This window comes from Pelodiscus sinensis, chromosome 1 (genome assembly GCF_052426305.1).
Source record: "Pelodiscus sinensis isolate ZL-2025 chromosome 1, ASM5242630v1, whole genome shotgun sequence".
NCBI classification, from domain to species: domain Eukaryota; kingdom Metazoa; phylum Chordata; order Testudines; family Trionychidae; genus Pelodiscus; species Pelodiscus sinensis.
The window spans coordinates 14,883,799-14,899,988 of NC_143052.1; the positions used below are offsets into that span (position 1 = coordinate 14,883,799).

Below are 16,190 nucleotides of genomic sequence, written 5' to 3' on the forward strand. Positions count from 1 at the left end.
TGACCGGCAAGAGTATCTTGTGCTTCTGGGTAGGGATGTAATAGTATAGTCAATTAACTGATTAACCAATAAGCAAAAGCTTATAGGTTAATGCTTCCCGCCTTGCCGGTTAATGTTTTAGCAGGCTGGTCACTAGCCCAGCCCAGTCCTGGCATGCGATGGGTCCAGGACATACCCCCACTGCAGCTGTGCATTTAAAGTGTATTAGGAGCCAGGTGGGCAGGCAACCCATTTCAGTTCTGGCTCACAACAGGTCTGGAAGCTCACAACAGGTCTGGAAGCTCACTCACCACCCCCGGACAGGAGCTATTGCCACCCACACTGCTGCCTCTGTATCAGCGGCAGCAGTGTGGGGCAACAGGCAGCTGGTCTGCGAGGGGAGCTGTTTTTTAAACTGGCTACCCTCATGGACCAGCACAAACATGACAAGCCATGGTGCTGCCTCTGAATCAGAGGCAGCAGCACGGAGTGGCACGGGGCTCCTCGGGAGCAGGGCTGGAGCGTACTGGCTTCTGGCCCCATCCCTAGGGACTATAGAATAGTGGAGTGACAGATAAGAATTCATGAGGTTAATCAGCTAGTCAATTAACCAATATTTAACATCTCTACTTCTGGGCAAATTGTGATATAGGTAATTACAATCTAATCTAACATGTTTTCAATTGAGGAAAAGTTACATTTCACTTTTCCTCCTAAAAGCTGCTTTGTAACGTTGGTGTAAAATACTGCTGTGGGTTTTGCAAGACCAGGCTTTAGTTTGGTAATAAGGTGAATTATTCTGTAGAGGTGTAGATAATATGGGCAAACTTAGCCTTGCAGTTTGTTGATTTTGAGTTGTACCTATTCAAAGTGGGGTGAATTTTGTCCTTAATCTGTAAAGCACTTTGGTGTCCTACTAGATGAACTGTTGTAAATAAAAGGTATTTGAATAAAACAATCTGCTTTTAGTCCAGTCTGTTCATAACATTCCTGAACTGCTAAATTATTCATATGAACACAGGCAGTCAAACAGGCTAAATGATTAGACGTGCTGAATCACAGGGTTGTCTCTATTAATTAAGCTATTGATTAAATGCTGGTGCCATAGACCTTGGCAAGCAGAAATTAGAAATGCAACTAGCATATGGAAGTAAAATGCTGAACAGGTGAAAACTGGAGACATTGTGTCCTGTCACTTGGATGGGTTTGTAAAAAATGAGAGAGAGAAATAGATTTGATTGTAGTTAGCGAGATGAAAAAGCTTTTGCTCAGATATAAAAATAAGTCAAAAACCTTTTAAATACATGTTTGTGTTTTATCTTTATATCCCTGAACTGTCCAACAAGGAGAAGAAACTTCAAATGCAAAGTGCTCCACTTAGGAAGGAACAATCAGTTTCATACATATAGAATGGGAAGCAACGGTCTGGGAAGGAGTACCACAGAAAGCGATCTAGGGGTTATAGTGGACCACAAGTTGAATATGAGTCAGCCGTGTGATGCTGTTGCAAAGAAAGCAAACATGATTCGGGGATGCATTAACAGGTGTGTTGTGAGCAAGACACAAGAAGTCATTCTTCTGCTCTACTCTGCACTGGTTAGGCCTTAATTGGAGTATTGTGTTCAGTTCTGGGCACCGCATTTCAAGAAAGAAGCAGAGAAATTGGAGAGGGTCCAGAGAAGAGCAACGAGAATGATGAAAGGTCTAGAGAACATGACCTGTGAGGGAAGGCTGAAAGAATTGGGTTTGTTTAGTTTAGAAAAGAGAAGATTGTGGGGGGACATGATAGCAGTTTTCAGGTATCTAAAAGGGTGTCATAAGGAGGAGGGAGAAAACTTGTTCATCTTGGCCTCTGAGGATAGAACAAGAAACAATGGGCTTAAACTGCAGCAAGGGAGGTTTAGGTTGGACATTAGGAAAAAGTTCCTAACTGTCAGGGTAGTCAAACACTGGAATAAATTGCCCAGGGAGGTTGTGGAATCTCCATCTCTGGAGATATTTAAGAGTAGGTTAGATAAATGTCTATCAGGGATGGTCTAGACAGTATTTGGACCTGCCATGAGGGCAGGGGACTGGACTCGATGACCTTTCAAGGTCCCTTCCAGTCCTAGTATTCTATGATTCATTGTTTGGGAGGTAGAGTGGTCTAATGGAAAAGCTACAAAACATGCTCTAGGTAGACATGGTTTCTTATCCCAGCTCTGCCCATGATTTGCTTTGGGACCAAGGGACAATCACCTAATTTCTCTGTACTTCTTTCCTACCTTCTGCTTCTCTTGTTTATTTATACCAAGCTGGCTAGATCAGGGTTGGATTGTGTTTATGCATGCTCTAGCACATTAGGGTCCCAGTTAGGTGCTACAGATCATAAATAACATACAATCGGATTAGTCAGAACATTTTGAATAAGACTGGCTTTTCTTCCAATAAAGTGTAAGAACTTCCCTCATGGAAGAGGAATAAAGTAACAAGGACTTGCACACTCTTCATGCTAAATACAGGCAGTCCCCGGGTTACGTACAAGATGGGGACTACAGGTTTGTTCTTAAGTTGAATTTGTATGTAAGTCAGAACTGGCTCCAGATTCAGCCGCTGTTGCTGAAACTGACCAGGGGCTGACTACAGGAAGCTGGAGGCAGAATTGCTCTGCCCCCAGCTTCCTGGAATCAGCCACTGATCAGTTTCAACAGCGGCTGAATCTCAAGCCTGGGACAGAACAGCTGGGCTGCCAGGTAGGTCCCTGCAGGACCAACCCGGCAGCACCCCAGCTGCTCTACCCCAGGGTCCACAACAAAAGCCTGGTCTGCTGGGGGGGGGGGCACTAGCTGCGCCCCGCCCCCCCCCCAGCAGACCAGGGACACGGGGAGCAAAGCCGCAGCGGTGGCGGGGTGCCGCGCCTCTGAGACTTTGCTCTGGCAAAGCCTCAGAGGCGCGGCACCCCGCCGCCGCTGCGGCTTTGCTCCCGGTGCCTCCTGGTCCCTCCAGGGGCGGGACCCCTCCGCTTCCCTGGCTTTGCTCCAGGTGTCCCTGGTCTGCTGGAGATGGTCCCCAGCAGACCAGGGGCACCCGGAGCAGTTTTTCTCGCCCCGGAGGTCGAGGTGGCGGGACCGCTGCGCTCTGGGCGGTCCCGCTGCCTGCGAGCTCCGGGGCGAGAGTAACTTGGGGACTGCCTGTACTGCAGTGTTATTTCTCTTTTGTGTAAGCATTGTATTTTACTTACCTGATTTCACAGAAAACAGATTGTTCAGAGTTTGGTGTGCTGTGTAAGTCTTAAACCAGTTTTATTGAAATAACCTAATGTAGTGGATAAGCAGTAAGATCTCCTGTTTTAATTGGATTCTGTATTCAACTGAAAACAATTGTCCCTACTCTACACAACTTTTTTAAATTATCTCATTTCAGTAAATGTTTTTAGTTTATAGTGAGATTCCCTCCGAGTCCTTTCTGCTCGGCTTTACCTTGTTTAGTTCTGAAAGAACACTTCATCCATTTCTTTGGGATCCAGAAAACTGAAACTCCAGATTTCATCACTCAGATTGCTTTATTTGGCCTACATCAAATTATGCTGTGTTGATCAGCCTTAGGCATAGCAGTGGGTAGGGCATACCACACACCCAAAGTTGTACAGAAAACCTCTTCCTTTATATGTCTTTACTATACATTGCATCTTACATTTTGGATTGGATTGATTACTTTGTAGGAACCAATTCCTGGGCAGGATGCTGTTTGCATGGATTGTCCACACTTGACTTACTCTTTACCTCCTCTCTAAGTTCCTATTTTATCTTGTCTGTTGTTAGTAAATGGTTCTATGTGTGGTTCCCCCTTTTGTCTTAACTGGTTCGCATTCTTTTTTGACAATGGATCTATTTACTTACTTTATTTAGCACAAAAGTTCTGTTTTCATCTTAATGATATGTGTACCTCTCTAATTCTGTCTGCCAAGAAATGAGGCTTCTAATCTTGTGCTAATTATTCATGTCAGAGCTCTAGTAGTCATCCTTTAGCCTCGAAAAACCATGAATATGTGCCTCTGAGAGGTAAAGCATTTACTCAACTGGTTTTATGTCAGCTGTGGCTGAAGAGACCCACTCAGGAGACACTCTGCCGCATTTGTCACATTAAAGCTGGTGTTTGACTCTTTGAGCTCTGTCTTAAGCTAGCTCTTTTCTCCTCAAACTCTGGAGGGCAACTTCTTGCTTCATCTACTGCTAAAATAGGTGGTTGGTTAACATAACTCAGATGTATCACATGCAGTTTGAGACTTGATCTATGCTCCCGTGTTACGTTGATATAAAGCCAAGAAGCCTGGTATGGCTGCTCCATTTCCAACAGGGACCTGTGTGTGGAGCTGAGATCTCTGGCTCTCAGCCCCCCACACTGACCCTCTTAAATCAGTGGAAAAACTCTTGGTGAGGACACTCACTACTGACAGAAGAAGGGCAGAGTGAACATGAACCAGTGCAGTAATTAATGAGGGAGCTGTAGGTTAACCTGCCTGAGACATTTGGAGATGCCTTTCGGTTGGGTTTCCCATCTCTTCTGTGCACTTAAAAGAATGTTTGGGCAAGGCCCTTTTTGAGTGGCATATGAACCACCTCGTCCAACTTGCCTCCAGTGCTTAAAGTAAAACTCTCTAGCAGTTAAGTCCAAGAGTAGAGAAAAGGCCTGATTGAAAAGCCTGTTCAGGTCAGCAGGAAGACTTGTGTTGAGGCTTTGGATCAGACTGGAAGGCTGGTAAAGATTTTTTGTATTCTTCAGTTACAGAATAACTGTTACAATTTTCGTTACAACTTTGATGGGTGGATAATAAATCAACAAGAGTAATCTCAGTGATTTGCAAATCAATTCATGGCCCCTTTAAGTGGCACACATACTGCAGACATTGTAAATCCTGGTAAATCACTTAACCCATTTTTTATGGGCAAAGGGTGAGCAGAATTAAATAGCATCTATCTGCTCAGTGCAGTGGTGTGTTATAGCAAGTATGTGCCTGTGGGGTTTTGTATGCTTCTGAAATATGCCAAAAGAAATATTTCTCCTATTTACCTATAAATAAGATTTCAAGAAATAAAATGGAGATCAATGATACTTCATGCATTCTTTGTAAGCTATGAGATTTAGGTCTTTCAGCCCCTGCTAGTATCTGAAATGTAAGTTCTGACATTTTCAGAAATAAGAGATGCCAGAGACCCTAATTGTGCCTGTGTGCAAATTATTTGCTGTAGTTCCCAATACTTTCAGACCTTAACAGTGTTTAGGTTAAAGGAACTCTGCTTAGCTTCTTGCTCCCAGTACTCAAGGGAAGCTTCCTCTGTCACAGATGAGTAACTGAATGGCTTTCGCTGTGCCTGCTCACACTCAGTACCACAATAAATTTGGTATAAAATATGCAGTGCTAGCACTTAATTAAATGAATAAATTCAAGATGGTTGTCAGGGCCAGTGGGTAAACGCCCTTGGCAATTTCTAATAGGAGAGAGGATTCATCGACTTCCCCACCCCCACCCCCTCCATGCTGGGGCTGGCAGGGAGGGGCCTCTCTTCCTGCTGCAGCCCTGAGCCCCTAAGTGGGACTTTATAGGAAGCTGCATGGCAGGAACTTAGCCTCAAACTCCTCCTGTGTCCCACACCCTTTCCCTGAGCTCCTCCCAGAGCCTGCATTCCTGCCATGGAATTTTCACTTACCGGACCCCCGTTACCTCAACATGCCAGATTAAAAAAAAATATTTTTACTGTACTTTTTTTTTTTTTTTTTTTTGTCATTCCTTTGGAAGTTACAGGATATGTTCTAATGTTCATAATTACTATGGTGAAAATATAGAGATTATATAATGGCTGGCATTGGGATAACTGCTTCTATTCTTACTGGCTCCTGAATGAAGCAACGAGGCTTTGTCTATACTACAAGTTTTTTTTGGCAGAAAATATGCTAATGAGGGACTCATTAGCATAAATTGCGACATCATTAGTATAATTTCTGTCATTTCTTTTTGCACAAAAACCCCTTGCACAAAAAGAAACGGGCAGAAAATATGCTAATGATGTTGCAATTTATACTAATGAGTCCCTCATTAGCATATTTTCTGCCGGAAAAAACTTGCAGCATAGATGTAGCCTTAGAGACTAATTCACAAGAGGAAAAGCTTTGGTGTCTGCCAGTGTTCTCACTAAGTTTTTTCCATTCATGACTGGAGTGAGTTTTGGCATGTGCACCAATATTGAGGTCATGTCCTGTGGCCCGGGAGAGCGCTGGGCCCAGCACGGCCTAATCCTAACCCTCACCAGTGGCCGGGGGGGCAAGCAAAGACCTGGGGACAGGAGGGCCCAGGGCATGGGGTGCACCCAAGAGCTGGGGCCAGCCAGGGGAGGGGGGGGGGGCAAGGGCTGGGTCAGCCTCGACCTCAGGGAGGGCTAGAAAGGAAGTGCCGGGGTGGCCTTGGACCCTCCTCAGTAGCCAGGGGATGAGGGGGAAAGAGCCAGGCCTGCCCTGGGACCTCCCAGCAGTCAGGGAGAAAGCCAGGCCTGGCACAACTTCATCCCAGCCCTCCTCCCTCTAACCCCCCTTCCCTGCAATCCGGAAGGGGGCCCAAAAGCCAGGGCTGGCCTGGGGGAGCAAGGGTTGGGTCGGCCTCTCAGCAGGGGGGCTGAGAGGGAGGGGTCCCCGACAGCTGGAGGAAGAGAGCTGGGCCTGCCTCAGCCCAGGCAAACCCCCTGGCAGCCAGGGGGAGAGAGCCAGGCTTACTATGGCCTCGGCTCAGCCCAGTCTCCCCTGTGGCTGGGGAGAAGAGCTGAGACTGGTCCGGCCTTGAGGGGGCCCAGCAGCTGGGCGGAGAGCCGGGGCTGCTTACCCTCAGAGAGAGGAGGGTTAGCGAGCATAGCATGCAGGGGTTGCAGCCCCCTTGTGTGTGTATTTTAAAATATGATGGAAGAAGAAAGAATACCAAAACATGGGCTAATTAATAAGGATGTTAGATATCGGGTAATTGAATAGTCATGTAACCGCATGAAATTTTCGCAGTTACACAACTATTTGATAGACCCTGGGGGTGGGGCCGGCAGCCAGTTCTCTCCTGGCCCCACTCCCAGGGAGCTCCCTGCCATCCTGTGCTGCTGCCTTTCCATCAGAGGGAGTAGCACAGGGTGCCAGGCAGGAGCTGGTCTGCAAGGAGAGCCAGTTTAAAACCAGCTCTCCGTGCAGATTTTGCTGCCTCTGTATTAGAGGTACCAGCGTGAGGTGGCAGCAGTCCCTGTTCATTGGAGGTCCAGGTTCCTCATGGGCAGAGGCTGCTCCATGGGACATGGATTAGCCTCTGCCTGTGGGGATATTGGACCCACATGGACAGGGGCTGCTGCTGTGAAGCAGCCTCTGCCCACAGGGAGCTCAGACCCCCCATGGACAAGAGCTGTTGCAAAATTTTTCAATACTACAAAATTTTCAGTATCCATTTAGTATCTTATTTAAAAAGTGTCTGCTTGTTGTCTTTGCCAGGAAAGTAGAGTTGAATGCACTGAGGCCTGAGCTGGCAGGGAATGGGTTGGATTGTTGAGAGATGTTTTAAATTGTTTCCAGCTACTGGCTAAATGTTATTTAATGGGCTCACTTCTGAACACATGTGCACATATTGCTCCCTGTTACTCAAGAAACAGGAGGGTTTTTTTATATTTCAGTTCTGTTTATTCATCTCAAATCTTTCAGACCATTTGCTTTGCCATTCATCAAAGCTGGTGATATTCAGCTCTGGGGGAAAGATTGAGGAATTAAATCCTTCTGCATTTTGTATTCATTTATTTTTATTTCTGCACCTAAGCAATGTCTGAGTAACATGGGTGGATAGCAAGCTTCAGCATTTTAGCACCAAGTGAACACAGTCTCATTTTCAGATCTGGATTGCTCTTTCTGTTTTATGGGTGCTTCCTGCCTTGTACTCTGAACAGAAGCCAAGCAGCTGGAGTTACTGGTTGGGGAAGAGGTGGAGGGGACAGGAAGGTGTTGCTTTTACTCAAAGCAGCCCAGGGCCTGGGAGCACTGCCTGAGGTGCAGAGATAGGGGGAAGAGAGCTTCCCCAATCTTATTCAGAGCAGCCTAGCACATGGGGTTGCCTGGGAGGTGGAGAGAGTAGGAGGGGATAAGGAGCTGCAGCTACTTTTATTCAAAAGCAGCCCAGCACATGGGGCTACCAGAGGGTATGGAGGGGATAGGAAGCTGGCAGAGAGCCAGAGAGCTGCCCCCCTTGTAGTCAAAGCAGACCAGCACATGGGATTGCCTGGGAGGGAGAGTGGAGGAAGGGTGCTGCTTCTATTTGGTAGCACATGCATTGATGGCAGCCCAGCTACTGGGTCTGGCTGAGAAGGAGGAGCTGCTGCTTTGACAGGCACAGTGATGGCAGCTGGAGCTGCCTTAAGAGAGTTGGACTCTGAGTCTACTCTCTCTCTCTCTGCCTTCTGATACTCCTGTTGACTTCCCCCACTCCTATTCCCCCCACCAAGCCCACCATCTACAGCCTCAGGACTCAGGAGGAGGTAGCTAATTAGTGAAGGCACACTGTGCAGCTCCACTCATGTGGTGGGTGGGTCTTAATTCCTTCCTGCGCAGTTGCTCAGCTACTCACTTTACAAGGAACTATGGTGTCTGCAAATGTGTATAAATGACATGGGAAGGGTAGGTGGGGGAGTTGGGTTTTGTTGGTCTTTTAAAATTTGTTCTTCTAAATGATTACTTGCTGTTGTTGACCCAAAAGATGCCATGCTGTGGCATAAGCAGTGGCAAGTTAAATTACTTTACTTCCCTCACTGAAGGAAAAAAAAAGTAGCCCGCTGTTGCTGTAAGAATCATGGCGCTATCACCTGGTTTGCTGAAGGTTGTATTGCTTTAGGTCAGGAAGTTACCAAAGAAGGGTACTTGCAGACGTTTGCTGCAATGAAACTAGAACATCAAAGTGCGTGCTATTTCTGTGTAAGCATCATTATGCCAGAACAACAATTGAAGAGGCAGGCAAAGTGAAGCTATCACAACCAAATAACATCTTGGCGATGAAGAAGTATCTTTTGAGGGGGCACCATCAATATAACAGTCAGCCACGATAAACAAATCCTTTTCTGTTTTACTAATACTCTTAAACCATTGTCATTCTTTTTGCTGTTCATTTTCTTCCATTTCTCTGTGTGGTCAATGACAATTTGAGAGTCAGTTTCATTTTGAGGTTCTTAGTGCTAAGATGCTGATGTTCTAACCATTTCTCCATTGTTAAAAAGCAATAGTTTAGATGAAAATGTTATGAGTAATTACAGAAACCTGTCTGGTTGTTAAAGTTTGCTCTTGTACAGTTTAACTTTGACTCAAATCTGATTTGACAGTTTCCTTTTTAAAATAATTTTCATTTTTTTTGTAACCTATCTTATGCCAACTTCTCTATGAAATTTATGCCCAAGTGGAGCTTTTCCTTCATCTACTACATATTTGAGAGAATTTGCATGTGTCTCTTTTCAAAAAATCCTCCTAAGCAGTAAGAGCTAGGACCACAGCTTCCTCATATTATAACTTAAAGCAAAGTAAAGGTTTGGATGTGCGTGGAATGGGATTGCTTCTCATAAAACCATACAGAAGAGAGACCGAATCACCAGGCAGGTGGAAGGGGCTGGCTGAGGATGCCTCCCCTTCATCTCCCCCCCATCCGCATCCAGGACTATCCCACTCCCAAGCCTTCTACCACCCAGGCACTTTTTATAGAGGATGGGGGGGGGGTTGAGCTCCCCCACTTCCCGTCCTCCATGATTCGTACATGAACATTGCTGTCTGTTCCTCTTCATCTGGAAGTGCACAGTTTGCTGTATTCCTCGTTATGGCTGGAGATCTCAAGGGACAGAAAATCCTGGGACATGCACCTCTCCCCTGGTTGTGCCCCCTGGAGCTGCACTTCTCAATTGGCCTCAAGCTGCTGCTGTGAGAGAGGGCAGGGGTTATCCTCTCTCTCTGGGGCAAGCTGCATACTGGACCCCTCATCCCTAGCCTCACTGCAGAGCAATGATTTAAATGAAGTATTTTCATTTTATTTTCCAAAAGACAAGAAATAATTTAGTTAAGGATTTGAGCAACGTTGGATACATTTTCTAGTGTACAATAAAAGATCTTTCTTGGGCTTTTGAGGAACTGCCCAGATGTGCCAAGGAAGAGGCATTTGCCAGTGGTATTTTACTCATATAGGGTTTTTACTTCTAGGGTTAAAAATCTCTAAAAATTGCTTAACAATGCCTTCATGATGCATGGTTCCAGCTTGTAATGCTTGCTCTGAGTAAAAACAGATTTATGTACAATAGATTTTGACAGTATAATGTATTTTTTTCCAGATTTATATACTGTACTGATGATACCCCTGATCCTTGCTTGGAATATGAGGTAAGACTCATCTCCTTGCTCTAGATAATTTAAGTATCTTAGCCTTGAGAAGGCTGACACTCATGCTTGAGGTGACCCCAATAACATACTTTTTACTTTTGAGCTTGTAAAAATAAATAAATAAAAATGCCAGACTAATAGTTGTGGAGACTGACAACAGTGTCTCTGCTTATCCTGACACACCAGCTACATTGCAAGGAGTTGCACTACCAGCTTTTCCATGCTACTTTCCAAGAGTGTGTCACCTGTGACCTGGGAGGGGAAACTTGAATGGCTGAGAGTTGTTCATTTTCTAGATGGCCTATTTTAGTCGCTAGCCTTACAGCTTAGGCCACCAATGGGAAGGCCAAGTGAGGTATTTTTACCCTGTCCATTGAGAACAGAACAGAGGCATGAACTCCTTTTGCCTACACTACAAAGTAATCAGAATGACTTGGTTACTGTTGAATTTACTGGATTTGAACCACCGATCTAGCATGGTGCCTGAGTGATCCCTTTGCACATTGAATTAAGTATCTTTGGAGTCCATTGTATTGAATGAGGTACTTATGTATTATTGTGGAATAGGATGTAACTTTCATGGGGAAGATATGGTCATTGTAAACTTGAGGAATTGTTATGTGTTTAAAATACACTTTGAAACATTGTGCCAGAGAAGAAAGATAAAGTTAAGTTGGTTTTTAGGAAATATGTTGGAGTAGAAGAGAATGCAAATTCCCACCTCCAGACCCATCCTTTTGAAGTTGTGGTCTTAGAGAACCATTGTCTGCTTATTACCTATTCCTGGAATCTGAGGAGCAAAGACTGGAGATGTATAAAGGGGAGATTGACTTATTCCTGGTTATGTTTATTCTGAGCAAATCTGTAATGGACTTACCACCAGAGAGTAACGCTTTGTGAAGGGTTTGAACTACTGATCACCAACTTGGCTGGATTTATAGCAGCAACTTGTCATGGCACTAATAATAAATTGCATTTAAGTAAAGTGCCTGCCAACAGTCAATGGTCTCAACATGCTTAAACCCCAAACCACTCCAGCATGTTTGGGAAATGTTGGAAATTTGATAACTGAAGCTGGGAGAGGCCCACATTTTCAAGTATCCATGAAACTTGGGCAGTTCAGATTTTGATTGGCCGAGTGAGGACATTGAGGGCCTGAATTTCAAAGGAGATGTACATCCATGATTCTAGTTACAGTGAGTGAGAGTTGAAAGTCGCCAGTATGAAGATCTGGCTGGAGGTCTGGAAGTGCTCCGATATTGAAGCACTCAAAATTAATGTACCTAAATACCTTGCCTTAGGACACACAGTTTATAGAGTAGCCAGAAATAAAACTTGGATCACCTGACTCAGACTTATTTCAACCACAGGACAATCGTCATTCTTGACTAGAATGGAGTTTATTACACACCCCTATAGTGAGGGGCTGATTTTACAGAAAAGATACTGCAGGATCTTTTTTGGTGTACCCTGCTGCAGTGGGTGTTTAGTTTACATTTGATTTAACTTCTTAAATGTCTGGTAAATGCTCTTGAGTGGCGACCATTATTCATGCCACATTTAGAGATGGTTTTCTCACTGTGCTCTAACACGGTATTTAATCTTTTTTTCAGTATGCAAAGCTAGGGGTAGAAAGCAGAATACTTACATTTTCCTAACTATCTTAATCTGCAGCATAGTTATGAAATACTGCTTCATAAATGGCCTTGTGGATTCAAAATATTACTGAAAGTGTAAAGTCTGGGTAATGAGGCATTTATTGTTGACTTGATTTTGGTGTAAGTCATTACAGAATTGCTTTATTTTCAGCTAGCTTGTATTGCAGGTGATTGAAGAAAATATATTCTTCCCAATTCAAGAAAAACTGTATGACTGATTCATATAATTCAATTTTGGCTAAAAAAAAAATTAAAAAGGAATATTGGAGTAAGGGTGGGAAATGGCATATTTTTCACATTCCTATAGAGCTAGGTAAGTAAATCTTGCATTTAGGATCTCATGCAGTCATTAACAGTGGTTTATTTCTGAATAATGGCAGAGTCCTTATAAACTGCTACTGATTTATTCTTTTGAACTGCATAGCAAAGACTATATCCTTAAAACAGGGTTCAAGTACATATCTGTGAAATACTGTGATTGTCTCTGATTGTTTATTGCATTTCATATTTGAAATCTGTGTCATGCTAGCAGAGTACAGGGAGAGAGATCCAATGGGTAAAATTATGGTGTATTAGACATGCTTTTTTGTTTTGTACATGTATTTTTCAGATAAAGAAATAGGTGACAAGATTTCAGAGAGATGTGGCTCATTTGCCAAGATAACTACACATTTTACAATTGTGCAGGGTTTTCCTCTTGTGTCAAGGGTATCCTGTGATAGTACTTGCTGTTAAGAAAAATACCTTAGGATCAAAATGTATGTGTGTTGACAAAAAAAAATCAGTTCTCTTAAGACCTGTTTGACATGTTATATTTTTCATCTGTAGCTTGTACTTCGAAAATGGAGTGAATTAATCCCTGGGGCAGAATTCAGATGCTTTGTGAAAGAAAACAAGCTTATAGGTGAGGATCTTCTTAAAGACTGTAGTATTCACTGAGGTATTTAAGGTTTGCTTCTATTCCTTTAAAGACAGTGGAACAGGAAAACTTTTCTTCTCCTACCTCAACACCGTCTTTCTAGGATTCTTATTCCTTCTTTCATTTATATTTGTTTTACCTTCCAGTTTGTTTTTTTCCTTTTGTTTCTGTCATATTAAACACAATGAGTTAAATTCTGTCCAGCATTAAATCCAACAGCCTGGCAAAATATTTGTGCCTAGCAGGGTCTAGGATATATCTTTAAAATCTGTGGATAGGCTCTGAAGACACCCATCACAAATTAGTAGGTTTTTGGAGTGGTCATTAAAGGTCTGGCTCACATGTTCAGGGCTCTATTCTGACCATGATCCTCTAGTTAAAAGATAGTTTGTGAGGTGCTGCTGTTTGTCTCGTCTGTCTTTAAAAACCCACAACATATTCCACAACCTCCCCAAATTTGTTCCAGTTCTTAACTACTACTACAGTTAGAAAGTTTTTCCTAATGTCTTCCCTAAACCTCAATTGCTGCTATTTAAGTCTATTACTTCTTGTTCTGTTCTCAGCAAATAAGGAGAACAATTTATCACCCTCCTCTTTATAATAATCTTTTATGTACTTGAAGGCTGCTATTATATCCTCCTTGGGTCTTCTCTTATACAGTTTAAACTAACCCATTTTTTTCAATTTTTACTTGTAGATCATGCTTGCTACACCTTTAATTATTTTTTGTTGCTTTTCTCTGGACCTTCTCCAATTTGTCCATGTCATTCCCACACTCTGAGCACCCTTTAAGGACGGTGGGGGCTGAAGCTCTTCCCCCCCCTCCACATGATTCATACAGGAACATTGCTGACTGTTTCCCTTCATCAGGGAGTGAGGGGAAAGTGCACAGTTTGAAGTGCATTTCTCATTCTGACTGGGGAGCACAGGGGGCAGATGAACCTAGACCTGCCCCAGCGGGGAGACATGCACCCCTCCTTTGGCTGTGCCCTCTGGAACTGCAGTGACTATGGAGAAGCGTTTCTCACCTGGCCCCAAGCTGCTGCGGTGAGAGATGGCTGCGGTAGTGCTCTCTCCCTGGGGCATCCTGCATACTGAACCTCTCTGTCCCCACTCCATAGCAATGATTTAAATGAAGCATGTACATTTTATTTTTAAAAAACTGAGTTAAGAACCCAAGCAATGCCAGGTAAATTTTCTAGTATATAATAAAATAGAAATGTGATGTGATGCTAAGGGATTCAGTTAGAATCTTTTCTCCTCTTTCTATATTTCCCTCGAGATGTATCACAGGCCCTTAGCTAGGTCAAGTCTAATTTTGAAAATATCCCTTTTGCCGTTTATTTAAAAAATGTAAAACAAAGAAGCTTCCCATCTATTAGAAGTTACCTATAAAACAGCCACATTAGAAAAGGTTTGGCTGTGTACGTGGGACACAGCTGGGGCTAACTTGCTCAACCCCATTTCGGGCCAGAATTATTTTTAAAAAATTACATTCCCAGCTGCTATTAACATCAAGCAGCCTCCAGTTCCAGATTACAACCAATTCAGGAGTAACCTGTCCAGCTGGGAAATTGAGCAGATGACAACATTTGGACAGTGCTGAAGGATACTCAACAGAATATGGACACTTAAAGAGCAGCAGCTGCCATGTTTCAGGGCCCTGAGAGGCCTCTATGGGGACATCCTGTCAAGTTAGCTAGAAAGCTTGGCTCTAGAGAATCACAGCTGTACTAACTCTTTCTTCATGGTAACGAAAGGTGAGCAATGAGGAAAACTTCAGAGTGGCAGATGGACATTTTTGATTCTTCAGCAGTTGCTCAGTACTAAGTGTCAAGTCAAGGTCAGAAATAAGGATACTCAGAGCCGAACACAACCACCACCTCCATCATTGCTGATTCAGTTTTGGTGGCTTTCTTGGTATGGACACATTGAGAAGGGAAGAGCATAAGGTCCCAGGAATGCTACAGTATGCTTTGCAATCATGTGGTCTCCAGAAGCTTCAGTGGAGCCATGAAATTGCCACTGACAGACAAAGACTGAACATCCAGGCTAATTACCTCAAGGGTCTAGGACAAGAGTAGGCGGTCATTTTAGACAGAGTGGGTGGGGCCTCAGGCAGAAGGGGCTGGGCCAGGACACTTCCTTGCTTCTCCGCCCACAGACCCTGATTGCCTGGGGGTGAAGGGAGTGAGTAAAGTCTTCTCTCCCTCCTCGCGCCGCCCCCCCCCCCCCCCCCCCCCCCCCCCCCCCCCAAGAGAACCACCAGCTGTTCTGAAGAGCTGGCGGTTCCCTCTGGGCGCCCGCACCCCTGGTGGTGGAAGGAGGCTTTGTGCACTCCCCCCACCCAAAGGCCCTGATTGGGTTGACTCTAAGTGCCGTGTGCTCCTGTCGGGAGAGGGAACTTCGCACACTCCCCCGTGCCCAGGCCCTAATTGTCCTGGGGGCAGGGAAGCATCAGAGTGTCTGTGGGCTGGATCAACCCGCTTGGTGGGCCAGATCTGGCCTGCAGAGGCCCTTTGGCCACCCCAGCCTAGGTAGAAATGCATCAGGATAACACTTTATTTTCAAGGAGGCTGTTTCTCTTTGGGATTTTACTATGATTATGATGATTTTAATGTACCTATAGAGGAGATTATGTATGCTTGAAAGAGAGTCAAGTGTGCCCCTATTTTGTCTTGTGCAGCAGCAGTTAGTACCAGTGTTCCCTGTAAGCTATGCACTTGAGCAGCCACCCAGGCGAGATTCAAATGCCGCCCAGCTGATTAGCAGAGTGCCCACAGCTGGCAGCATGTGATTGTACTTGTGGTGCACATCCTCACATGCCTCAATGCACATAACAAAATTTATTCCGCACATGGATGGAAAAATTAGAGGGAACATTGGTTAGTACTGCTTCCAGAGCTGTCGTCCATTCACCTTCAGTTACTCTGGATGTGCAGACCAAAGTAGAGCCACATTGACTTTTTTGTATTAGTAGCACAGCAAAATAAATATTCTGCAGCAGGCTGCAGTAGTCAGTGGTCACTCATCTTCTCTGAGTCAATCCCTCTGATGGGATTAAGTTTAAGAACAAAAGGTGTTTTGCTTAGCTGCTTTGGACCTGACAGGTTTTGACATACCGTATTTTCCGGCGTATAGGGCGACTGGGCGTATAAGACGATCCCCTATCTTTTTAATTAAAAGATAGGGTTTCATCTTATACCCCAGCGCCCCTCCGCCTCCTTTGCTCCCCAGCA

The 16,190-nt window shown here is 44.4% G+C and overlaps 1 protein-coding gene across 2 annotated transcripts in view; it reads left to right on the top strand.

The window, feature by feature from the left end:
• Positions 1-16,190, top strand: part of CDC123 (cell division cycle 123) — an 80,190-nt gene that overhangs the window by 28,016 nt on the left and 35,984 nt on the right. For both annotated transcript variants that reach the window (XM_075926014.2, XM_075926015.2), the window contains exons 7-8: positions 10,326-10,374; positions 12,861-12,936. In XM_075926014.2, the coding sequence (XP_075782129.2) occupies positions 10,326-10,374; positions 12,861-12,936 (125 nt within the window). The remainder of the gene's footprint in view (positions 1-10,325; positions 10,375-12,860; positions 12,937-16,190) is intronic.